This window comes from Strongylocentrotus purpuratus, unplaced genomic scaffold, assembly GCF_000002235.5.
Source record: "Strongylocentrotus purpuratus isolate Spur 01 unplaced genomic scaffold, Spur_5.0 spur5_scaffold_10, whole genome shotgun sequence".
In the NCBI taxonomy this organism is placed as follows: domain Eukaryota; kingdom Metazoa; phylum Echinodermata; class Echinoidea; order Camarodonta; family Strongylocentrotidae; genus Strongylocentrotus; species Strongylocentrotus purpuratus.
This window is the reverse complement of record NW_022145595.1, coordinates 5,143,669-5,169,178: the sequence shown is the minus strand read 5'-3', so window position 1 is coordinate 5,169,178 and position 25,510 is coordinate 5,143,669. Positions and strand designations below refer to the sequence as shown.

At 37.5% G+C, this 25,510-nt stretch overlaps 1 protein-coding gene and 1 long non-coding RNA gene across 5 annotated transcripts; one reads left to right on the top strand and one right to left on the bottom strand.

The window, feature by feature from the left end:
* Window positions 1–219: 219 nt before the first annotated feature.
* On the bottom strand, window positions 220–16,637 carry LOC762754 (WSC domain-containing protein 1). Of its 3 annotated transcripts, none has more exons than XM_030979277.1 (5): window positions 16,383–16,637; window positions 8,442–8,655; window positions 6,611–6,778; window positions 4,242–4,430; window positions 220–2,157 (listed from the first exon to the last, which is right to left on the bottom strand). In XM_030979277.1, the coding sequence occupies exons 1-5, from the start codon at window positions 16,383–16,385 to the stop codon at window positions 1,775–1,777; spliced, it is 957 nt and encodes a 318-aa protein (XP_030835137.1). In that variant the 5' UTR covers window positions 16,386–16,637; the 3' UTR covers window positions 220–1,774. The 3 variants fall into 3 exon arrangements, with proteins under 3 accessions (XP_030835137.1, XP_030835135.1, XP_030835136.1); XM_030979275.1 differs by lacking the exon at window positions 16,383–16,637 and adding an exon at window positions 10,606–10,755; XM_030979276.1 differs by lacking the exon at window positions 16,383–16,637 and adding an exon at window positions 11,459–11,566 and having other exon boundaries at window positions 221–2,157.
* On the top strand, window positions 10,755–17,488 carry LOC115921631. 2 transcript variants are annotated; one of them, XR_004063008.1, is made up of 3 exons: window positions 10,755–11,217; window positions 11,482–11,607; window positions 15,964–17,488. It is a non-coding gene; the product is annotated as an uncharacterized LOC115921631 (long non-coding RNA). The 2 variants fall into 2 exon arrangements; XR_004063007.1 differs by having other exon boundaries at window positions 10,755–11,228.
* Window positions 17,489–25,510: the final 8,022 nt, after the last annotated feature.

The following is a 25,510-nucleotide window of genomic DNA, read 5'->3' as shown; positions in this document are numbered from 1 at the left end:
CGTCAAGTTTATGCATATCAAATATCATTCATAAATGTCTATCCATGACAGAAATATATAGATAGCACGTACAAGTAGAAACTTTTTGCAGTCTTCAAATTAAATCGGACTTTAGACCATGATCCCCTAATCGAATCGAACTCAATATTTTGACGCCAAAGCTTTAGCTCTCTGTGGTTCTCTTTCTGAAATATATCACTACGAACATCATCTGGGAAACTTTCCTTACTTCCTTGCTTTATTTACAAGCGCATTATCACTCTTCTTGTATCTCATAATAATTACTTGGCTACAAATAACTTAGCCAAGGAATGTCTATAACATTGATATATCATTCAATTTACCATAGCTTCTAATTATAAAACCCACCACTTAGCGTCTCCATTAAGAATCATATAGACATGATACAAGAATGTTAGCATAATCATCCCCATACTATTGTCTTTTGAGGTTCCTATACTTTACGCTCCGAGACTGAGGCTTCACTAATCCATGAATTAACAAGCCTTTTTTTGTCTCAGGTATTCACAATTGTACTGTATAAACTCGTAACACTTCCTAAACTATTCATATATTATACAATAGTCATCTGTATCACTTTGATTCAATACTTCCTTTTCCAGCGAGATTACTGAGCTTGAAAAGACACATATAGACACTTATTTTCTAAACTTTTACGATATTCACATGACTAGCAAGTAGTCCTTGTCTGCACTAATTACTGTATATTACTAGTGAACTCACAAACAGTTATGATTTCCTCTTACTATAATCTCATCTAAACATACATGTACATCGATTTCATATTCTATCGAATTAACAGACAATAGTTTACTAAATTTAATAATCTGATGTTTACATACAAAGTAATCTAAGAGTGAAAGAGAAGGGGGTAAACAATACAGAGAGAAGGAGAGAGAGAGAGAAAAAAAAAATATAATTCACAATAACATTTAGCCTTAATTTTTATATTTCTAACAAACAATGATATAATGAGTTTCACACTGTGATTATGCAGGTCTTCAATTACAATATTACATCAACCAATCCCATACTACTACTAGACAGTCTGATAATATTATAAGTTTCTTAACAAGCGCATCATCCTAAAGAACTTCATTCTTTCATTCCCGCCCAAAATACCACTTTCTAGCAAGGGTCAACAGGGCGAACAGTTTCTACAGCATTTTCTAAATTCATCCCTGGCTCAAGGGGATACCAGTAGCACAGAGCAAGTATCTAGCTGAAATAATGCACAATTATACAAATATCCCCTTGGTTCACTGGCCAGCCTTCATGTCTCATAGACGGTCCCTTGATGCTAGTCACGCATCAGTAATAAAACAAAACTATCTTCGTTAGGATCAATACTCATTCATAATTATGGCAATGAATGATAACATGTTAGAAGATACTTTAACATTGTTTATATACTAAGTGAAAAATAGGGGAACTAGTAGTGATCCTTGTGTTACGCCACATGTGATCTCTTCCATGTGAGATTCGCTGCTATAACAAAAGCATATTACTAATATGCTAATACCTAATAGGTATTAAATACCTGTTACATAGTTCCACCAGGGAACTCACATGCCCTGGTTCCACAATGTACCACTCCTTAGCCCTTCCTCTAATACCAAAATGAGAAAATTTGAATAAAAGGATAATCATGATTTCTCGTGTCAAAAGATGAATGATGAATGATTATACAGGAATACTTACAGTATCGAAACACAAATAAATAAATCAATTAAGTCAATTAGTGGGAGTTACTCTATAAATCACTCGGATATGAACTAAGCGATGACGGTGGTTCCTCTAATCCTTCCAGGTCAATCAAATCGCGATACAAATTCAAAGATATGTCCACCAAACTTCTGTCTTCCTTTGAGAATGGATCAAAGGTTGTATTTCTCTTTGGTCTATGAAACTGACCCTCTGCATTCGTAACTGCACATGCAAGCCTTTCTTCATCTATGGTTATATTCAAGTATTCAAGGATTCGTCGCAGTTCGTCCTTGAGATGCAGTTGGAGTTGCTCGTAATACACGATCAACGTCGACTTGCAGGTGTTGCCCGAATGGTGACATTTGGAGATGAAAGCTCTATATAGCCCGAGCCAACGACGAGAGTTTCCCCTGACATATTTACGCCACTCTATAAGAAAGTAGAAGAGAATTGAAAAGTCATAACTATTATTGTAATTTTGTATGGAATTATTAATTAACCGTAATAAACAAACAAAAATTTAACTAGCAAAAAGTAGCAGTAGTAGTCGTCGTAGTCGTTATTTAAGTGGTAGTAGACATAGGAGTAGAAGTTGGTGTTGTGGCTGTCGTTGTTGTTGTCGTACGTAGTAGTAGTAGTTGTTGTTGTTGTAGGAGCATTATTATAGTGTTACTTCCTGTTGTAGTAAATTTAGGAGTTTTAGGAGCAGTCGTAGTAGTAGTATTACAACTTACAGAAGTAGTAGTAGTAGTTTTAGGAGCAGTAGTAGTAGTAGTACAATATCAGTAGTAGTAGTAATTAAGTAGTAGTTTGAGGAGTAGTAGTACAGTAGTAGTAGTTTGTAGTAGTAGTAGTAGTAGTAGTAGTAGTAGTTTTAGGAGCAGTAAGAGTAGTATTAGTAGTACAATAGTAGACGTAGTAGTAGTAGTATTAGTATTAGTAGTATCAGCAATAGTAGTAGTAGTCGTAGTAGTAGTAGTAGCATTACAGTCGTAGTTGAAAGAAAAGTGGTAGTTGTACAGTAGTAGTAGTAGTAGTAGTAGTAGAAGTAGTATATATTAGAAGTAGTATTAGTGGTAAGAATGGAATTACCTAACCCCCTGTATAGTGCAGTAGTAGAAGTGATATTAGGAGTAGTAATGGTGGTCGATGTAGTAAAGTAGTAGTAGTAGTAGTAGTCGTAGTAAATGTAATCGTATATCATATAGCTCCGTTTAGTCTCATTTGACAACGCCCCCTATCGTCAGAGTCAGCAGCCTAACATGTTAGCCTATGGACTTTTACCCCCAAAATCGTTAAAAATTCATTTTTTTGTTTAAACGAAAAGCACATCCACCCCCCGACGTACGTTATCACTAGCTCTTTCATTCATGTCTCAGTTAATAGTATACAAATGATACATGCGCATGAGTTCATTATACTATCTATCCGCACTCGAGTTGAGGCTGTGTGTATTTATATTCCACATACAAAGAATCTTGCGCTACGGTTGGTCAAAAGTAAATCACGTGATGAAAGATAGTTCGCCCATCATTAATGGGAGAACAGAAGTTCGTTGCACTGTGTAGATAATAGTACTATCTACACAGTGCAACGCACTTTTTTGTATACGTTGCATATCCGTTCGTGGGCCTATACGTAAGTACTGCATGCACTGTACGTGTCGTACACCGTTTGCTGGCTTGTTAATGGACGATTTGTTCGTCTAACATGACGGAGGAAGTGCAATGTTTCCGATGTGGAATATAAAGCAAAAAATCACCTTTCGGTTTCAGGCGATGCCAAACTATCACTTCCTCGGCGATCTGAATGTATACGCTACCTTTCCTCAGCCTCGCTTCGGAAAGATAGCTACATCCAGATCGCCTCGGAAGTGATATAGTTTGTCCCATCACCTTTACCAACGGTAATTATTTGCTTACTATCGCACGAAGCCGTTAGGTATACACACATCATCAACGAGGGCGGTTAGATCGTATAATGAACGAACGAACGAAAACATGCATCATTTGTTTCATACAACGAAACTCCTAGATCCTTTTTATTTGATGTAAAAATATTTCATTCAAGATTGTTTCGTGGCTAACAAATAAAATCTCAAATCTCAATTCTGAAATCTCAAGTTAAATAGGCTTAATTTAGTGCGCACACATAGATAAGTGCACTTACCTCTAGCTCTATACGCATTTACGCATAGTGCTGCGCAAGAATAGGCCCATACGCAGTATATGCGCCCTAACCTAAACGCGCACTACTGCGCATCATGTACACGCACTAAAAAAAAAAGGCGTGCAATAGTACTGGAAACTATTGCACGCCTTTTCATGAAAAAACGTGCAATAGTCTAAGTAAATGAATCACATGTGACCGCGCATGACCAATCATTTGATAAGGATCTGGGAGTGAGTTGTATAAAAGTAGTTGTTACTTTTGTCGTATAGTAGAAATAGTAGTAGTATCAGTAGTAAGAAGAAGTAGTAGTGGTAGTAGTTATAGTAGTAGTATATGATTACCTGCTGTTTTGAATGTTTTTTCACGGGCATGTCCCGTCTTGCCAGCTTTCTGCCTGTTATACTCAGATATCATCGCTCGATATGGATTGCGTACAAGTAAAATAGCACCGACCGTATTCTCATTGAACATGTGTGTCTTGATTGTCAGAGCCCTGCCTGAAAGGGCTGGTTGCATTTCGCCTATAAAACCTGTCGTGAATTGGTTAAAAATGTGCGAAATTAATGGAAAGCATTTATTTTTTAATAAACCATTAAGTAGTAGTCTAGCTAGTAACGGAATCGCATTTCAAGAGAACTAGGCTTTTACAAAATTCCTCCAGTAGAAGGCTTTTTTGGCAGGCAAATATAGCGTGGACCTGCAGGAATTGAAAGTCATATTTATTGAAATACTGAACTCGATCTTCTATTGCCTCAATGAGACAAGGTGTCTCAATTATTCTTTGCTGACTACACTTTTCTACCTGAAAATAATTTGGCCGATGCCATACTTTTATAGACTTGAACATCCACATTTAGTTGATTCGGTTAAGAAAGAAAAAAATTAATCTGCGGTCTTCATTGATTTTTTTTGCAGTAAAGTTAGATTATTTTTATGATGGGACATTTTTGTTGGGAGCTTGACCCTAATAAAATTAGTCGGTGACATCGATAATGTGTTTACCATCACACCCCCTCCCTGCCCACCCCAAAATCTTGAAATCTTTTTTTACCGTTTTTTAGAGAAAAAAATATAGCATTCCAGGCTGAGAAATATCAGCCCAAAGAGGGAGAGAATTTTTTTTCCAACCGACCCATGTTTTGGCAGGTTATGATAGCGCGTTAAAAACCATATGCGAGCCAATCATCAAGCCAAACATTGACCTTACACTGACCTTAAAGGGGATTATTTCAACATTGGTGTCAGACAGAAAATCCCTTAAAAATCCCTTGAAAAATTCTTTCAAGGGAGAATTATCTTGCTTCGTTAGAGGATTTTTTAAGGGATTTTTTAGGGGAATTTTTAAGGGATAATTGATGACAGACAGCCAAATAAGAGGATAACTAAAATCCGGAATTTTGGGCTCTGTGTGACACCGCCTAATGAAAAGTCCTTTGGCAAGACAGAGTCCACATTTGACGCTCTCTTCACAGATGTAGATGGGTACATGATAATTGATGTGGTAATAATGGTTGCTGGGCCCGCAGGAAGAGCAAATGTGGCAACGGCTAATTAAATAAGACCAAATTATTATCATTATAACCTCACATGATGTTTGCTTGCAGGACACCATGGTTATTGAAATCTCGCCACGCTCGAGCAGCTAAACTTTTAACAGTAATTTCCCACATTCATGTTAAATTTGCCTCTGCCAAAGTTTTAGTTAAAATGGATCATCAACATAAGGTTTGACTCCTTTGATTAAGTTGGACTAAACTATGGCAGGACATTCATACCACTGGTTGCTCACACCATTGGTTTCTTAATTATAATATTTAGATGATATTTTTTCCTTCTATAATGAATTATCAAATCAGGTAAATTCTGTAGATTTGTGACCACGATTTGTACGTCCCTTGAGAAACCAATGCCAGGCATGGTTAGAGGAACTAGTGGCATGAAAGGCCTGACATAGTTAAGTCAAACTTAAAGTCGATCTTAGTCTTTGTGAAACACCCCCTGGTCTCCTTCCGAATTGACATGTATTCGTTCAAAAAAAAAGAGTAACTCCTAATCACAATTCATCTCAATGTGGGCAAACGCGCTATTCTGAACCGTTCTTTATTTTTAAAAAAATGGTCAGCCATTATTTGTTGAGAAACCTCATAAATTAAAGAAGACAATATTGGTTTGTATATAAAATATCAGGCCTTGAATATGGGTCTCCCTGTCTTACATTGGATTGCGTTTTTAAATAGTTCATTTCTCACAATTTTTGGGATCATCACACCACTCTTCTTATGGGCCGACGGTCTCGTAAACTCTCTGAAACAATAAAGAGGCCTACGAGACTGAAAAGTTCATGAGGCCTGCCTTCTTCAGCTCTAGTTTGCCAAATAACCATTTGAACTATTCCGATCGCAAATTAGCCAGTTAATTTGCGTCATCATCAGTCCGCACTTGCAATTAGCGGGATATTTGGTAGAGAAAATATCCCGAGAAATCTTGGTGTTGTTTCCAAAATATCCCGGTATTTAGGAAATAGCGGGCTAGTAATTTGCGCCCGTCTGAGCTAATTGTGATAAGCGTATTGGTCTGGTAAAGACGCAATTTCGAGCTTCGGGATAATATCCCGAGTCTGAAAATGGCAGGTTGTTTGGCAAACTCGAGCTGATGACAACAGACCTAAGGGCTGATTGGCGGGAGAGGGAAAAGTAGTTGTTATTCGTACCTCGGCTACTAAGTATTGGGCTCGTATACACACTTCCTGTGGCATAACCAGTTGCAGTCTCTATGAGATGTCTAACCCACGTATTACCTGACCCGGGAAAGCTAGCCAGCGATATAGGTGGGAATGTCCCTTTTGGCATCAGTCGTGTGTCATTGCAGAAAACCAAACCTGCCCGTGTGAAACGATACATTGCATAAAAAACAATTATGTGCATATTGATATATTTATTCATTTATTTGGTTATCTTTCAAAAGCAGTGCCACAGAAGGCCTGGTTAACAAGGCAGCCCTGCTATGAACAAAATAATACATTATAAAATATTAAATATAAAAACTACATGGTAAAGATAATACAGCTTTAAAGCGGGACTACACTATTTGTAGCTACTCGCACCCTCTGTATAGTACACAATGCCTAAGCGGTACCCGTCGGTCCCCCATGGTACCCCTTTTCTTATGTTAATTGAGAGCTGATTCGATGAGATAACCACCTGTCAGCGACTAGGCAGGAATGTCAAATCCCTCCTGGCCAACACAAACCAAAGATGTGTGGTGATTTATACTGGTTTTAAAACTTAGTAGGGAAGGAGATGTTTGAATGAAAATTGATAGTAAGTTGTACAGTTGTATTGCAAAGTATGAGAAAGAGCCTTTTTCTTTTTCTGTCGTATGTTTAAGGTAAAAAGAGTCAGAGACCTAGTTACAGTTGAATTTAAATTGTTTGAAGGGCAAACAATAATGGCGACAGGTTATTACGAAATAAACACAAGTATAGGCAATATAAATGCAGAACCTCTCGTTTTAAACAAAGTGCAATACCATATTTTATTGATCTTCTTAATTATCGCTGATTGTTTTAAGTTTTTCTTTTCAAACCCAATTTTTTTAATTTGTATATATGAACAGTTGTCTTTTTAACCAGACCAGTATATTTTATCTGTCATGGTTTCATTGTACTATAATGTAGATATATTTTGTGAATGGATATTCTTTCCTATTTATATGTATCCTTGATCATTGTAAACACATACATTTCAGCTTTTTAGCTGCAGCATGTGTATCATTGTATACTTTATGTTTTTTTCGAAATAAAACCTTGAATTGAATTGAAAATTGAATTATTGAACACAACTAGAAGTGAGTATCAATTTGAATATGAGCAGGTAACCATGCTGTGTGTTTGTGTGCGTGTGTGTGCGTGTGTGTTTGCGTGCGTGTGGGTGTGTGTGTGTGTGTGCGCGCGCGTGTGAGGAGGGCTACACGTATGTGAGTGTGCATGTGTTCGTATAAGGATGAGCGAGTTGCAAATGGTAATGGGTTTTGTTTGGGTTTGGATAATATTAGGGAGGGGATTGTAATTTATTTAATTTTTTTTAATGATTTTCATTCAAAATCAAATTTCGCTCGCAATTTCTGGATTATTCATGCATTAAGGATTTTGAATAACGTTATGATGAAAAAGAAATGTAATTTGAAGAAATATTTGTATTGTTTTTATATTGAATGATATCAAGATAAAAACTAGAACTGCAATCGTATTAGAAAGATATGCATGCATTGACGCCCATGTTTCTACAAGACAGACGAAAGAGCGTCTCTTTTACTATTTAGAAGAATTTATTACAAGTCTGTAGTATCTATGATAGTGGGTTAGGTGGGTGCTTGTAGCATTTACACATTTCAACTTTTGTGTCTTTTCCCATTATAAATCTCAATGTTTGTATGGTTATAACTTTTGTCTATTCGTTTGTCTGGTCTGGTCTGGAAAAACAATTGATTAATAGTACTAACAAACCTATTTTATGATCTATTCGAATATCTGATTGAATTACCTGTCTCCATTGCGTTTGTTGTTGTGTTTCGTGTTATAATCTGGTCGGGTTCAATTCTAAACGGAGTCGGCCTGTCTCCCAAGTGTCGGACTCTACTTCGAACACCATCTTCGCTGATGCTGGAAATGTAATATGCCGTTAGTCCCAACAATAAAATCAGAAGTAAAGTGAACATCTTATTCCAGTCGTATCCCATGGTTATTCTTAGGACAATCTAAAGACAGACACGGAAGAGAAATATTTATGATTAAATCCTGTACCTTGAACATTGCTGTGTATATCGTACATTCTAATTAAAAAGAAAACAAATGAATGATTTAGGAAGATCATCGTGGAATTTCAATGAGGAATTTGAAGTTAGTCCTTGTAGATTTTTACAACCTGTGTCCCTTTTTCCAGACGTGGCATTGCCAGTGGCTTTGACCGTATAATGGGTAATTATGACTTGGTGTTGAGTCATAGTGATCCAGGTCCTGATTCAGCGTAGATCGGATATAGGGTAGGTGTGGGGGAATTGGAGACCCTTAAGCACATTTGCATTATTTACATAAACATGAAAAATGTTACACTTACAGAAAGTTTTGTATTCTCTTCAGTAACTTCTTCTCTTTATTTGGTAACAACATTGTGGTCATTATGTAACTGATTAAAAAGATAACAATGATTAATGACTTCATCACCAAAGGTCTCTCATTAACTACATGTGTAGGTAATAAGGGACAGTTACACATAAATACATTTTAAATACAATGTGAATGAAAATGGGTTTGTCATAGTTAGATGAAACACTTTTTTTACCGTAATTTTGAAACGATTTTAAACAATGTGGCCAAAAATATTTTTATAGCTTTTTGTTTACAGCAATGAAGGTGCTTTAAAGGCCCACTGCACTACTTGCAGCTACTTGCGCCCTCTATATAACAAACGATGCCTAATCGGTGACCATTGCCCCCCCCCACGATCCTCTTTTTCTTATGTTAACTGAGAGCTGAGTTGATGAGATAACCACCAATCCAGTGACCTTGCAGGGCAGTCTAATCCCTCCTATAAACTACGGCAGATAAGCTTTAAATTATGTGTAAATACTTTCAGAATAATGTTCTAGCAATGTGACTTTTACATTGATCAAACTCACAGCCTAGAAACAACTTCTTAAAATAAAATGCATTCAAATTAGAATACGGTGATCTGGTGTTCCCCATTGCCTTCACACATTTCTGAACAGACACTATTCATAATGTGCATTGCAACACCCATTCACAACACACAATGGCCATAAGTTTTCTGTGATGGTTGGCACACTTCATAAACTTCCTTTAAAACTACTTTTTAAGAGCCACCCCTAAATATCTGCATACATCACAACATTCGGTGAAAATTGTGTTTTTATATCAGAACAACATTTTACGATCAAAATTGGTTATCTAGGTCAATTTTGCCAATTTTCTCGGAGAAATAACGCATTGTAGTCTTCGAAATGAATTGGATATATGCAGTAGTGTTGTTAAAGACCACAGATAGCGCTATAGCAATATTGGAGCCGTCAGGGACAGACAGTGATGGGTTCAAGCTTGGTGATCTCCAATTCCCTACACCTACCCTAGATCCACTAGATCTACCCCCAAAAAAGTCTCCCCTAGCTTCCCAATCCTACACCCCTCCCCTAATTGTGCTCTTATGGTACTGTGCCTTGATTGAAATATTTATTACAAAAACATATTTAGAAAAAATATGTATTGTCACGAAATTGGTTTCATTTCGTAGATAGTTATTTCGGCGTAGATGGCGTAATTCAAGTTAAATATACGACGCTAAAGTTACGTGTTAATTCAAGAATGTTTGATTGTGCATGTTTTTGACAGTTTTAGTGTAATTACTTTTCTATCATTAATAATTACTTGTTCTCTTTTGTTTAGTTTTATAGAGTAAAACTAGTGCTTTTATTTGATATATGGTTTGTTTCAATCTGATATTGGAAAGTGGAGTTATATCAATGTTTATGTAATTATTGGAAACCTAACGAGAATAATAAATGTATAAGAAATGTGTACATAAATCAAGTGTCTCGCTTGTCTGTGAGCTTCCTGTCATAGTCTACATAATTGCCGTCGCCCACTGGGCACACTTACATTGTAAGGCAATCAGATTATGTTTGGATACTTGCCCAATAAAGTATTGCGTGCAACGAAATGATTGAGATGATCGTTTGCATGTCTTTCCATGGGGAAACCTAAAGTTGAAGTCTGATTTTAGGTGACGACCATGGTAAGAATCTAGGTTGTGTTTGTTGGGTCTTTTACGTTCTAGTATTAGACAATACCAGGGATTACTGTGTAGCAGAGCCAGTGGCATGGTCGAGTAAGCTGACTGTACGAAGTCAGACGGTCTGGTTGTTTGGAGGTGCATGAAGCAAACTGGTGCGACCAATTGGAGTTGCATGCACAAGCAGACTGGTATAGACGTCTGGAAGGTGCATGAAGCAAACTGGTGCGGCCAATTGGAGTTGCATGCACAAGCAGACTGGTATAGACGTCTGAAAGGTGCAGAAGCGGACTGGCCTAGTTGGCTTGTGGTATACGACGTACGTACAACGGTTGGTAGAAGACGGTGGTCGAGAGGTGGTGCGGAGCAATATATCAGACTGGTGTCAACGTCAACGGGGCAGTATATTTCTGCCAAACGGATCCACGGTAAAATTGGTACCGGACCTGGAAAACCTACCAGCAGAAGGCATCCTGACAAGAGAAGCTGCTGGGAAGAACATCGACAGGAACCGGTTTCGTTACAGTATTCTTATATTTTTATATTACTAATATCTTAACATTTACTTTGTTTGAAGTGATTTTTCAGGACTATGCGACCCCCTCTTTTTTCCTTGTTGTTGTTGCTGTTGAGAAATATGGATTCAACCCTACATATGACATGGGTATTTCTATCTATAACTCTAAATGACATGAAAATACGTATAAACTGATAACTTGTACATGCATTTGATCCTAGCATTGAACGTTACTAACTTTTTGTTGTCTTATAAACATAGATTCTTTGGAACCGTATCGCAAGAAGTAGTTAGTGACCACAGAAGTGCAACAGTGAGCACCTGATCATCAGATGTTATTGTGTACATCCAATCAGGTACAGGATACCTGAGTTTAACTCTGGCAAGGTATGTTTGTATGAAGCTAGGAATTATTCAGGCTGCATGATATTGATGTTCGCCAATGAGGCTGACACATCTTGTTTAGGCTATTGTTTTAGACCAGAGATAAAGCAGTCAACAATTAGTGACCGTTGGAGTCTGTGAAAGTGTTTCCTGCGTTGCAACATGCAGAACTAAACGAGATCGGGGTCGAATGGCTCGATGGCTCGTGAGGAGTTGACCAGCGGAGAGTAGAAATCAGTCTGTCGTAGACCATGGGTCATCGGAGTGTGGTTGAAAAACCACCCTAAGCGGCTGTAGTATAATTAATAAGCAATAATAAACATGGTATCCTATCATATTAGTTTGATACAAAAACACACTAACAAATGTTCTTAGAATGTAAGCACTTTCTCACAATATATACATACGATGTTGACTTAAACATTATTTATAAAACTAGACATATAACACTTGTTTGGAACAAGTATAGGTGGGCTGGTCAACTAAAACAATATCATGTAGATTCATAAAGTGAACTAAATTCACCTTCTATAGGCATAACACGCAAATTATGAAGTTTTTGACATGAGGCCTTTAATCAAAATTTTTACTATGATGACGTCATCAAAATGAAAAATAGTTAAAACTGCGCTTGTAGAGAATTGTCTTAGCTACAACATATCGAAATTTTGAAGAAAATTGATCAATATTTACAGAGATACAATCAATTTTACATAAATATGCTGACGTCATAATATGCAAATTCGTATTTTGAGTTCCAAGGCCATTGTGATGATGTCACGATACACTTAATGGCCAAATGAGACATGGAATCATATCTCCGACTCATACTCTATCTAAATATGAAAAAAAATAAAGGATCCCGGTGCATTCCAAAGAGCTATAACGGATTTTATATAGGCATATTTTTGCCCATATATGCTATGTATTAAAAGAGCTCGCGCGCACTGACATTTATCTTGAATTGACGCTCATCTTGTTAATAATGGTCATAAAGAGATAAACATGGTATCAAATTCCTTGAAAAAATATGAGATATATCATGAAAGAAAAAAAATGGCGATTCTATGTTTTTTAATGGTGTTACGCGCGAAAACGCGCGCGCATGTGCGTGTGCGCGATTTTTTATAAAATGCTTAAAATGACTTGAAACGTATGCAAAATAAATTTGAGACGATTTTGAGCATTTTGAATTTTGCGCGCGCATTGACGCGCGGACGTACGCGCACGTGCGCGTTTTTTGACCTGAAATTGACCGGACTGATATTGACCTTAATCATGATAAATATGATTGAAAAATCACTTTTGGTTATGAAGATATGATCAAGAGTTTTTTTTCAGAAAATTTCACAAAATGGCGCCTAGATGACGTCATCAGTCAAGGTCAAGGTTCAAAACCTTACTGTGTTTTGTCCATATGCCTATACATATGTGTGCCAAATTTCAAAGCATTTGATTTAATAATTTCAAAGATATCTTGCTAACAAAAAGTGGGTCGAAATAAGAAAAATAACTAGATTTGTAATACTTGTTTGGAACAAGTATAGGTGGGCTGGTCGAACCAAAATTTAAGACAAAATGAAGGGTACATTTGAGATAGCTTATTGTCTCAGCTATAACATACTCGAAGTTCAGCGTAAACGAAGCTAAACGACAGAGATATTGCTCGCGAAAGAATCCAGTTTTGAGAAAAACTCATGTCCCATAGAGAATACACTCAAAATGTGAAAAATTGACATGTCTTTTTTAATCGCGAAAATACGCCCTGATGCCTTTGTCAAAATGAAAATTAGGGCCAATTTTATTTGTAGAGAATTGTCTCAGCTAAAACATATCAAAATTTTGAAGACAATCGATCAATATTTACAGAGAAACAATCAATTTTCCGTAAATATGCTGACGTCATAATATGCAAATTGAAATTTTGAGTTTGGAGGCCATTATGATGACGTCATGAGTTAATTGAGGGTCAAATGAGACATGAAATCATATCTCCAATTCATACTGTATCAAAATATGACCCAAAAATTGGGGTCACCTTGCATCCTAAAGGGCTACAATGGATCTTGTATAGGCATGTTTTTGCCCATATATGCTATGTATTACAAGAGCTCGCGCGCACGGAAATTTATGTTAAACGGTCGATCATTCCATTATTAATAGTCATAAAGAGACAAGCATGGTATCAATTTGTTTGTAAAAATATGTGGAATATTATGAAAGAAAAAAAATGGCGATTCTATGTTGTGTAATAGTTTTACGCGCGAAAACGCGCGCACCGCGCGCATGCGCGTGTGTGTGGGCGATTTTTTATAAAATGCTTAGAATGGCCTAAAACGTATGTAAAATGATTTTGAGATGATTTTGAGCATTCAAAAATTTTGCGCGCGCATTAACGCGCGGACGTACGCGCACGCGCGCGTTTTTGACCTGAAGTTGACCGGACGGATATTGACCTCGATCATGATAAATATGAATGAGAAATAGCTTTTGGTTATGAAGATATGATCATGAGTTGATTTTTACAAAATGGCGCCTAGATGACGTCATCAGTGAAGGTCAATGTTGAAAACGTTATTGTGCTTTGTACATATGCCTATACATATGTGTGCCAAATTTCAAGGCATTTCATTGAGCCATTTTCAAGTTATCTTGCTAACAAAAAAGTGGTTAGAAATAAGAAAAATATTTAATAAATAAATAAATAAATAAATAATAACTAGATTTGTAATACTTGTTTGGAACAAGTATAGGTGGGCTGATCCAACAAAAAATTGAGACAAAATAAAGGGTACATTTGAATAGCTTTTTGTCTCAGCTACAACATATTCGGAGTTCAGCGTAAATGAAGCTAAAACGACGTAGATATTGCTCGCGAAAGACGGGAATGTAGAATCAAGTTTTGAGAAAAAGTCATGTCCCATAGAGAATACACGCAAAATGTGAAAAAATAGCTTGCCTCCTTTAATCGCAAAAATACGCCATGATGCCTTTGTCAAAATGAAAAATTGTGACAATTGGATTTGTAGAGAATTGTCTCAGCTAGAACATATCAAATTTTAAAGAAAATAATCAATTTTTAGAAAGATACAATCAATTTTCCAAAAAAATGCTGACGTCATAATAGGCAAATTGAAATTTTGAGTTCGGAGGCCATTATGATGACGTCATGAGTTAATTGAGGGTCAATGAGACATGAAATCATATCTCTGATTTATACTCGCTCAAAATATGAAAACAAATTGGGTCACCTTGCATCCTAAAGAGCTATAATGGATTTTGCATAGGCATGTTTTTGCCCATATATGCTATGTATTACAAGAGCTCGCGCGCATTGAAATTTATGTTAAACGGTCGATTATTCAATTATTTATAGTCATAAAGAGACAAACATGGTATCAATTTGTTTGAAGAATATGTGGAATATTATGAAAGAAAAAAAATGTCGATTCTATGGTGTCTAATAGTTTAACGCGCGAAAACGCGCGCGCATGCGCGTGTGCGCGCGATTTTTAAAAAAATGCTTAGAATGGCCTAAAACGTATGCAAAATGATTTTGAGACGATTTTGAGCATTTAAATTTTGCGCGCGTATTGACGCGCGGAGGTACGCGCACGCGCGCGTTTTTTGACCTGCAATTGACCGGACGGATATTGACCTTGATCATAATAAATATGAATATGAAATAACCTTTGGTTATGAAGATATGGTCATGAGTTGATTTTCGTAAAATTTTACAAAATGGCGCCTAGATGACGTCATCAGTGAAGGTCAATATTGAAAACGTTATTGTGCTTTGTACATATGCTTATACATATGTATGCCAAATTTCAAGGCATTTGATTGAGCCATTTCCAAGTTATCTTGCCAACAAAAAAGTGGTTAGAAATAAGAAAAATATATATAAATAATAATAATAAAATAAAGGCAATTCTAACGAAATTATAGGTGGTCTGTACGTTATACAGCCCACCTGATAAAGGCAATTCTAACGAAATTATAAGGTGGTCTGTACGTTATACAGCCCACCTGAATTACATGAAATCAGTTTGCTTTAACATATCTAAAGACAGAAAATTCCTTTCCAGTATCTCACACCAGTCTTTGCAAACAATGCTAATAACATTTCAAATTATTTCTGACTTAGAAATATATTTATAAAACAAACAGTTAATGCATTATGTTTGCATTAGAATTCAAGATGGCTACCTGCCTTTTAAAATATTCCCAATGGCTGACTTTCAAAATGGCCGACTTCCAGCATGGCTGACTTTCAGTGTCTGCCGAAAAAGGGTCATTTACAACATTTAACACATATATTTTAGATTAACTCTCATTATCTCCCGATTACCATTCCAGAGAAGTTTATCCCAGTCGCCAAAAAACCCAACAGACCAGTCACCCGCAGTAAAAGACCAAACCAGTACATCAACTACTCTGCCAGGATCGAAGCATACAAGAACAGCTTCTATGCTCGTATCATTTAGCAATGGAATCAACTACAAATTAGCCACCATCATCAAAGAGTCAACATCAGCCAAGTCTTTCAACACCAAAGTTTGGAGCTACATGCAGACGACCACTCAGCGCACCTGTGCATAGGCGGGCTAGAGCGTCGATGTAGCTCAACTTCATCTAAAATTAGATGATATCTGCAACCCACTGTATGTTTATGATAAAGTCAAAACATCCATATATGGGACTATGATGAAAGTTGCTTGGCCTATATGCTCTCCAAATCGTGTAGAAGTAAAAACAGACAAGAAGATGATACTCACCATCAAATCCAAACTAAAATCACAGTGAAGATGTTTCCAGGGCAATAAAGAACACTAAACATTGATAATCGTTGATATAAGTTGATAATATTGGTCGCAAATGGATAAAAGAATTTTTAAAAGTCGCAGTCATGTGCGTAGAGTAATAAAACCATACAATGTGTATATGAGAAAAGAATTCACTTAGGGGAGCCTTCCAAAGTTGCGACTGTGCCCGGACGCGTCGGGGCGCCATGAATAGAAAGGTTGCGCCTCAAGAGACGCATTTAGGCGCAAAGGGGCGCAAAGGGGCGCAAAAGTCACCCTCACCTGATTCTTGCATATGAAAAGAAATTGTTGGAAGATTATCTCTCCCGCCTTTGTTCTCGCTCGTGATGCGCGATGCACAACAGTACAGCTTAAACTTGCTCTACAGAAAGTATTTGTCAGCCAAAGCCTGCCTTTCCCTCTTCCTGTTCTCGTACTGATAAACATCCCATTGTTTGTAAAAACTTGATGTATTCTTCTCGCTTCGCGATCTATTCTTCTCGCGCCGTTTTGCGTCGCAACGGGCGGGGTATTATCTTTCCTATTATTGTGGAAGCTTTGCGATGTACATTGCTACAGCACAGCCTGAACTTGTCTGGTGGGAGCGTTTTTGTTTTGGGGGGCAATCAACACACTCGTTCATCTTGATCAGAATAAATTATGATATTTTTTTCTGTTGTTGGTTTAATACACCTCCTTTTAAAATTTGTGACGACTGTATGGAATGTGAAATAAAGATGACTATGTACGATGAATGGTTGTTTAATTGCGAGCTTGATTGTCCCCAGCAAGAAAAAGTAAAAGACAAATGAGTGAATGAATACATGTATGCGGTTATAGTCGGAAAATTGATTACTGTTTGGGACGCTTGTGTATGTTTGCAATTTGAATGATTATCAATATACTTGTATAATTTCCACGTCGCGATATTATTCTAGCGTCGTAATGAATTAATGAATTTAATATCATTATTCACGCTACTTGTAGCACATTGCCACAGCCTGAGCTTGTCAGTCAAATCCTTTTTTTCTTCTCCTCTCTTGACTTGGTTCTAATAAACAACCCATATCGTATTAAAATAAAACTCTATGTATTCTTTTGCGTCGTGTCTTTCTTCTCGTGCCGTTCTTTGCAATAGTCAGACGGGAGATTTTGACATTGTTTTGGTAATCAATGAACTCACGGTGCGTCATGATCAGTAAAGGAAATATTTATAAAATGCATTATAACAATACTAATGGTAATAATAACAATAATTCTAAAGTGACTTTTTAAACACTCTTCCATACCCTCCCCAAGTTAGTATAGATATGAATCGACGAAAATCTGAACGGATGTATTTTTGATATTTCAGCTGTTTCTGAACCGTTTTTGATCAAGTTACGTTAATTCTATCATTAACACAAATTGTATACTCTTTCTAATTGACAAATTTTCGCAAAATAAGTATAATAAAATTGGCCGCGTATAATCGGCTTTGCAATCTGTATACAAGTTCATGTCATATCCAGTGGCGTACGCATGATTTCCCTATATAAATATAAGGTATCAGCAGTTGGAAAAGCAATACCAAACATTCACCATCAGTTGAACGGCGATAATTTATTTCACGCCCGTGATTTACCTGCGTTTTAAATCATAATAATTCCATAGCTCTTTTTAAAAGTGGGGTGAATAGAAAAAAGAGAGCGGGATTATAAAACATGCCTTTCTAAAGGAAAGAATAAAATTCGGGAACAATACAACACCAACAACAACAAAAACTTATAAAAGACGGAAAGACCAAGGACTATATCGAGATTTCTTCTTGACTATTTCTAAAATGCTTTTTTAAATAAATTTCTTGAGGAATTTGTAAACTTTTAAATAGAGTATATTCCTGCAGACTACGTACAGTTACCGTTCTCGGACAAACTGTAGATTAATAAACAAAATAATAATACATTGGGGGGGGGGGGGGGGGTTAGGTCATCTTTTTAGGTCAGGCATTGGCATATATATATATTTAATTTTTTTTTATTTATCTACCCTACCGGTGTGGCATTTTTGTCATCATATAATAATCTAAGCCTTATCGATGTACGGTATTTACATGACAATACGCTGTTCATTTTATAAACTTGACCAATTTAGCGAATCATTCATGGATGGACCTCTTTTATGAAAGGCTTATCCCCCATCCTAAGAGGAACAAAAGATGTGAAGAAGTAACTACTCTCACTGGAAGTTTACCGTTTTGAAAGAAGAGGATGTAAGCCTAAACGTAGGTCAATAGGTCAATCTACATGATAATACAAACAACCTCTCTAACTTATATACCTTTACGAGGGCATGTAACCATTTTAGAGCAGGTTTGAGTAAAATATCTTGATCAACCTAAAGCCGGTCTTGGTTTGAGCGGGCGTATGAAATGTTCAAATGTTATGTTCTGAAAAACGACCCCTTACTCTTCCTCTCTCTCCCCACGGAATATCACTCTTGTCTTGAGCAACTCCGGCGGTATAGCCACGAATATGAGACTTTTCCTGGCAAGGTTGCTACCATTGTTGAAGAAAAAAAATGCAAGGCAACATAAAAACAAGTTTTCTGGCAATGAAGAAAAGCGAGTGCAAGATGAAGAAAATAATGTTTATTATCATTACTATTTATTCCAATATTGTAAGCATTATCATCATCATTTTGATGTACCGGTTTACATGTACATGTCATCTATAGAACTAATCTTGAAACGAGGATTATCAACGTTTTATTGACACGATTTGTTGAACGATAACACAGATGGAGACGAAGACAAATAAATTGAATTCTCACGTTGTTTGCACTTCTTTCTTTATTGTTTCATATCATGTAATGAATTACTTTATTTTCAATATCATTTATTTTCGTACAAATAAAAGACTACCAAGACTACGGCGATTAATCCTTATTAGCCACACCTTTCAACAACAACGCGATGCGGAAAAAAAACACACTGAAGCACAATTCCAATTTCACGAAAGTCCTGACGTATTCAGTGAGGGAAGGAGAAGAAGGGAGACAGAGAGACAGACCAGGCGCGGATCCAGGGGGGGGCCGAGCGTGCCTTGGCCCCCCCCCGCAAAAAAAAAAAAAAAAAAAGAGAAGAAAGGAAAAGAAGGGAAAGGAAAAGGAGAAAAAGGGAAAGAAAGAAGAGGAAGAAGAAAAGAAAAGGGGGAAGAAGGAGATCGGGGGGGGGGGGGGGGGCCGAAAGGGCCTTGCCTCCCAGGCTGTTAACACCCCCCCAATCAAAACAAATAAGAGAGAAGGAAGGAAAGGGAAAGAAAAAAAAAAAAGGAAAAGAGGAGATACTGGCGTACTGATAGGGGGGGGGGGGGCTTGGGAGAAGTCAAATTCAAACGTGGTTATTTTAATTCCACAACGGTGGATTACAAATAATGCTGAAATGACATAATTTCCGAAATTTTTCCTCACTTTTAGTAAAATTATACGTTTGTATGTGTTTCAGGGCTCAAATTAATTTTTTGTCCACGGGGGCTCTTCCCCCGAAAAAAGAGCCCCCGTGAGCCTTCTCACGGGGGCTCTTTTTTATACAAATATCCATTTAACTGGTACCTATGATACTCTTCAATTATTTGCTATTCATCATTATCATTTCAATCAGCATTTTCCTCTTACAAAATTTCAAGCTACATAGCTGTTACTGGCCTGTGTATATAATATACGCATACAACACTGATCTTTATGATGTCTTTAACGTGACAAATCTTCTTCTCCCCTTGCAAACGAAAAAGAAAACATGGTCATTAAAAAGGGATTAAGCGACAAATAATGATTGTGATTCAAATTGATGCGAATATTCGTTTGAATAAGCACTGCTATTCACCCGAAACTTCTTTTGAAAAACAACTTTTACAAATCTCAGCCATGCTTACTGAGTTGAGACGTTCCATTCAATTTAAAATACCCATTACATAATACCTTCTCCTAATCTCAAAGTGATCTTACAGCACAGTGGCAGAATTGCATGGCTGAGATTTGTAAAAGTCGTTTTTACAAAGAAGATTATGGTGAAAAGCATTGCTTATTCAAAAAAAAAAAAATCTTGCATCAATTTGAATCACAATGATTATTTGTCGCATGGTCCTTTATTAAATAACCTTGTTTTCTGTTTTGTTTGCAGAGGGAGAAGAAGCTATGTCACGTTAAGAAATCATAAAGATCAGTTGTATTATGCGTATATACATATGATACCAGAACAAATGTTGATTATCAGAATGTCATTTTGGAATACCTCTATACAAATACCACATTGTCTTTAGTCCGTATCAGTATTAGTATGATCCTATATAAGGCTATTATTCTTTATTTAATTCAGTATAATGCTTTTCCTCAAAATAGTTTTGCTATTTTTTTAGGGTCGAGACGCTAAGAAATGGTTTCAAATGTACATTACACGAACCCTGAACCATTGCAAAAATGATGGTGTTTCTCTCTCTCTCTCTTTCTTTATCTTAATTATGCATTATCAACTACATATAAAGCAGCAACCAAAAACTTAGGGTTATCTGAGAAAGGTGAAAGTAAGAGTTAAAAAGAAAGTCATTCTAAAACGGCGCTTCACTTCCCACCGCCCCCTGAAAAAAATAAAATAGATTAGTAGTCCTCCTCTCCAGAATCCACCTCCCCCCCGCTTTAATATCACATTTTCACTTGGCAGCCCAAGGGGCCGGGGGGTGGGAGGAGGGGGTTAAACCCCCTACCCCCCCTGCCGTAGATCTGCCCATGTTACCATATCATTCCACGACATTTTGGTCTTCCTCTTCTCCTCAAAAGGGACTTTTAGATTTGCGTGGACGTGGACGTGTTACGTCCTTTTAAGGCACTGGCAATCACATGTGACGTCCTTTTAAGCACTGGCAGTGCCTTAAAAGGAGATCACACGTTGCAGTCCACGTTCTCATCGTGCAAATCTAAAAGTCCCTAATATTGATTTACTGGTCGAGGTTCATTATTTGCTGACAACGAAAAACTTCTCCAGGCCATGACCATGTTTCTGCCCTTGCCCGATCGCCTCCAGCTCCAGCAGACATGGCGCGGCAGCGTGCACACGCACCGCTACTAACGACGCAGTAGGCCTATAACCACTGCTGACGGCGGCACTGCACTGCGAGCTGAATCGGTAATAATAGGCCTACTCATAAAACGAGAAATCTTGCACGCTAATCTTAGTTCCATTTCATTGGTTTAATCGTTGTAATGCAAAATAATTACATGTCATATTCTTTTTTCTCCTGCAAGGGCGCCGGGCGGAGGGGGAAAACCGATTCTTCTCTCAAAAGAACGAATGAAACATATACTTTTCGTCATTTTTTTATATAATTAACGAACGTTTAGTAAATTATATCAATATCATGTATAGGAATCCGTGAGCGTCATGCATGTTATAGTTGGGGTATCCAATGTTTGCGTAAAATTTTCGTCGAGTGAACATCTGTATTACACAAAAGCGCAATGTCTAATAAGAAGTGGTATATTTGTGGAATTAAAGTCGACAAACAAACCACGTCATTGCAAACTCGAATTTGAAGTATCTTAGGGCACAATGGCGTGGTTTTCCATTCAGTGACAAAATCACGGAAGCCTTTAAAAAATAAAACGATTACCGTTAAAAAAATATATATTTAACGAAATTGACTGTCTACGTCATGTTGATTCAACTAAAACCTAAAGCCCCAGTCCCATATAAAGCCGGACGAGCACGGACGAGCACGGACCACTCCGGACCATCCCGGACCATGGTCTGGGGTGATCCGGGATGGTCCGGGATGTTTTGTTCAAAAAAGTGTGATGCTTTAAAAGCTACAGTCCCATATACGTCCCGGACCGTCCCGGACCATCCCGGACCCCATCCGGGGTGATCCGGGATTCGGTCCGTGTTGACACCGTGTTGGCACCGGGGTGGTCCTGGATGGTCCTGGATGGTCCTGGATGGTCCTGGGCGGTCAATAACTCACTCCCGGACTGCCACGGATCAACACGGACCGCCCCGGCGCCACTACGGATGACCCCGGACCCAGCACGGTGGCTACACGGATCACCCCGGATCAAACTATTGTCCCGGACCGTCCCGGACTACCCCGGCAGTTTTTGACCGTCAAAAACATCCGGGGTCGACTTCCGGACCGCCCAGGACCATCCAGGACCATCCAGGACCATCCAGGACCATCCAGGACCACCCCGGTGCCAACACGGTGTCAACACGGACCGAATCCCGGATCACCCGGATGGGGTCCGGGATGGTCCGGGACGGTCCGAGACGTATATGGGACTGTAGCTTAAGTGTTTTTATTGTACAGAATATCGAGTTGCATGGTGGAATTGTAAAATTATGACTTTTCGACAGTCTCCGGCCTGTCAATGTTGTTTGCATAAACTTTTGATCTTCTATAGTAAAGGTTACAGGTGACCTTTTGAAATTTTCCAATGCAGTACAATATACTATATGCATTACGAGTATTTCTCTTAATGCTTTCATATTTGTAATACTAGACATTGTCATGGTTCGATCAGACAATCACTTTTTAAAAGGTATAATTGAGGCTCAAAAAGTCGAATAGTCCCCCATATATAGTACACCCTATAAATCCCAGTGAATAAACGTGCTCTAAAGGTATCCCATTCGCAGGCCAAAAAATGAAAAGGTTATATTCCAACGGCACTTGAAAGATATAACTAATTTAGAACCCCCCCCCCCAAAAAAAAGGGGGGGGGGGGGGTGAAAATGTATTTAAATGGGAAAATAACGACTATTAGTTGTCGAATCGACTTAGGAGCTATAGAGCCAATAAGTAATAGTCTGATTTTCAGACCATTGTACCGAATGGTCGTACGTTTTATGCTGCGCAAAGATTTAATCAGTTTAATCTTGGCCATTACAAGAAGTGGGTTATTGATGTAGACAAATGATCATGTACCTTTACAGCTCATTTTATGTATGGTATTACCAAAGAAGAAAAGAAACCAGTCAGTCACTCAATAGTGTCTTACAGTGAATTCTAACAAGTAATTGGGTTTCCTTGCATAATTTGAATATGAGGACACTGCTAACGTTTAAATTTCACAGGTAGGACATACATGACATGTTCATAATTCATACAAAGCTCTACATAAGTTGATTTTGATTGATTGATTTGAGTTTATTCGTCCACAATGTAGAAATATGCTTTTCACCAGCATTACAATGATACGAGAAACAGAGTACAATAATATGAACATATGAACAATTAAGCAAGCAATTTCAGAACAGAAAAGATCTCGTCATTTCACATAAATAATACAAAATTGTTAAGCCATCCAAAATTGTTAAACTTGATTAAATGATAAGAAATATCTTTGAAATAGCTTTATGATAACAGTTTATAAATTCAAATAATTATGATCATTATTGCTATTGTTATTATTATTAATATTTATTATTATTATTATTATATTATTATTATCTCTTAACGAATCGGTTGAACAAGTGGATAGAGTTTGGTACGAAGGATTGACGGAAGTGTGCTCGGTTTGTGCGTGGGACGTTTAATCGAATTTCAGAACGGTTGAAAGAATACTGGGTGTTGAGAGGGTGACTTTGATCTTTCATGATTTTGTTTGTTTTGGACTTGAGTCTCTGTTCGAACAAACAGTTTATATCAGCCAAATCATGCCCTATCACTCACTGTGCCGCTCGCCGCACCCGGTCTAAGCGAGTCCGGTTTTTCTGGTTCCCATTTCCGTAAAAGCAAATCACATTGTATGTTAAAATACTTTGTATTAGAGACCAGGCGCGTACGCAGGATTATTTCAAGGGGGGTTTAACATTTATAAATCGGGCCGAAAATTTCGCAACGACTCAGCCAGCCGCTGAATAAGCGGAGGGGGGGGGGGGGTTAAGAGGACACTTTTTTTTTTTTTTTTGGTCTCGAAATTTGAAAATTTGGCATTTTGCTCCGTTGGGGGGGGGGGGGGGTAAGGTCAGCTTTTTTAGGTCAACCATGGGATTTTTTTTTTTTTTTGGTCTCGAAATTTGAAAATTTGACATTTGACATTTTGCTCCGTTGACAGAACAATTCTGGTTTTGTTTTATCAGTCACTAACAGGCGCGTACACAGGGGGGGGGGGGGGGTTTACACACAAACAATTACCAAGGGGGGGGTTTAACCCCCAACCCCCCCCCCCCCTGTGTACGCGCCTGTTAGTGACTGATAAAACAAAACCAGAATTGTTCTGTCAACGTGAATATTTTTCATCATTCTCAGAAAGTAGAGTCTTGGTTTCCCTTCTTACACAATATTTGTGTGTTTTTAGTCCAGTCTAAAGTGTTGGTAACTATGCTTCCCCGGTACTTGTACTCCTTCACCTGTTCATCCTCCTTATTATGAAGAAATAACGGAGCGTGTATTTGATTTTTTTCCGAAAGTCAAACACCATTTCCTTTGTTTTAGATACGTTTAAGTGGAGGTATTGCGCATCACACCACTCAATGAAAGCCTTTACCGTTGTGACATAGTTATTTACATTGATGTTGGCTACAAAAGGAACATAGTATCTTTAAGGAGCAAATTAATTGCACCGCCAAACTACGTGAGAAACATTAGTGTTGAGTTCAGTGTGCCAGGCCAAAGAACCTTTAATAGGTAATTTTCGTAATGTAATCAAATTAATGCACAATTTTTTGTAAGTTGCCTCGTTACAAATACGAATTGCATACATTACGTGTTGTTAGGTAGACACTCCAAAATAAATATTTTTTAATAAGATATATTGCTCAAACTTTCACTGAAATGTTTTTTTTTCATTTTTCTGCTTTTATTAAAACTAACTTGATAAAAGGGTGGACTTCCCTGTGATACTATATGGGCTAGTTTAATTTTTGGATTTGAAATTTCATTCATATGTTATACTCCTAAAAAATAAACAAAATACAGTACTACACATACTCAAAAGAGAAAGATCACCGAGAGTCCTTTTCAGGACTTCTGCTCCTCACCCTCTCTCACATGGTGCAACGCAAGCCTACCATATACAATACATGTATATATGAATTAATATCTACACAATTTGTGAAGAGCATTTATTCA

Coding starts and splice junctions, on each gene's coding strand:
- LOC762754 (XM_030979275.1), bottom strand. CDS start 10,653: ATGCAAACGATCATCTCAATCATTTCGTTGCACGCAATACTTTATTGG. Junction 6,779..8,441: donor AACAAACGCAATGGAGACAG/GTAATTCAATCA, acceptor TCACACGGGCAG/GTTTGGTTTTCTGCAATGAC. Junction 2,158..4,241: donor AAAAACATTCAAAACAGCAG/GTAATCATATAC, acceptor ACTTTCTTATAG/AGTGGCGTAAATATGTCAGG.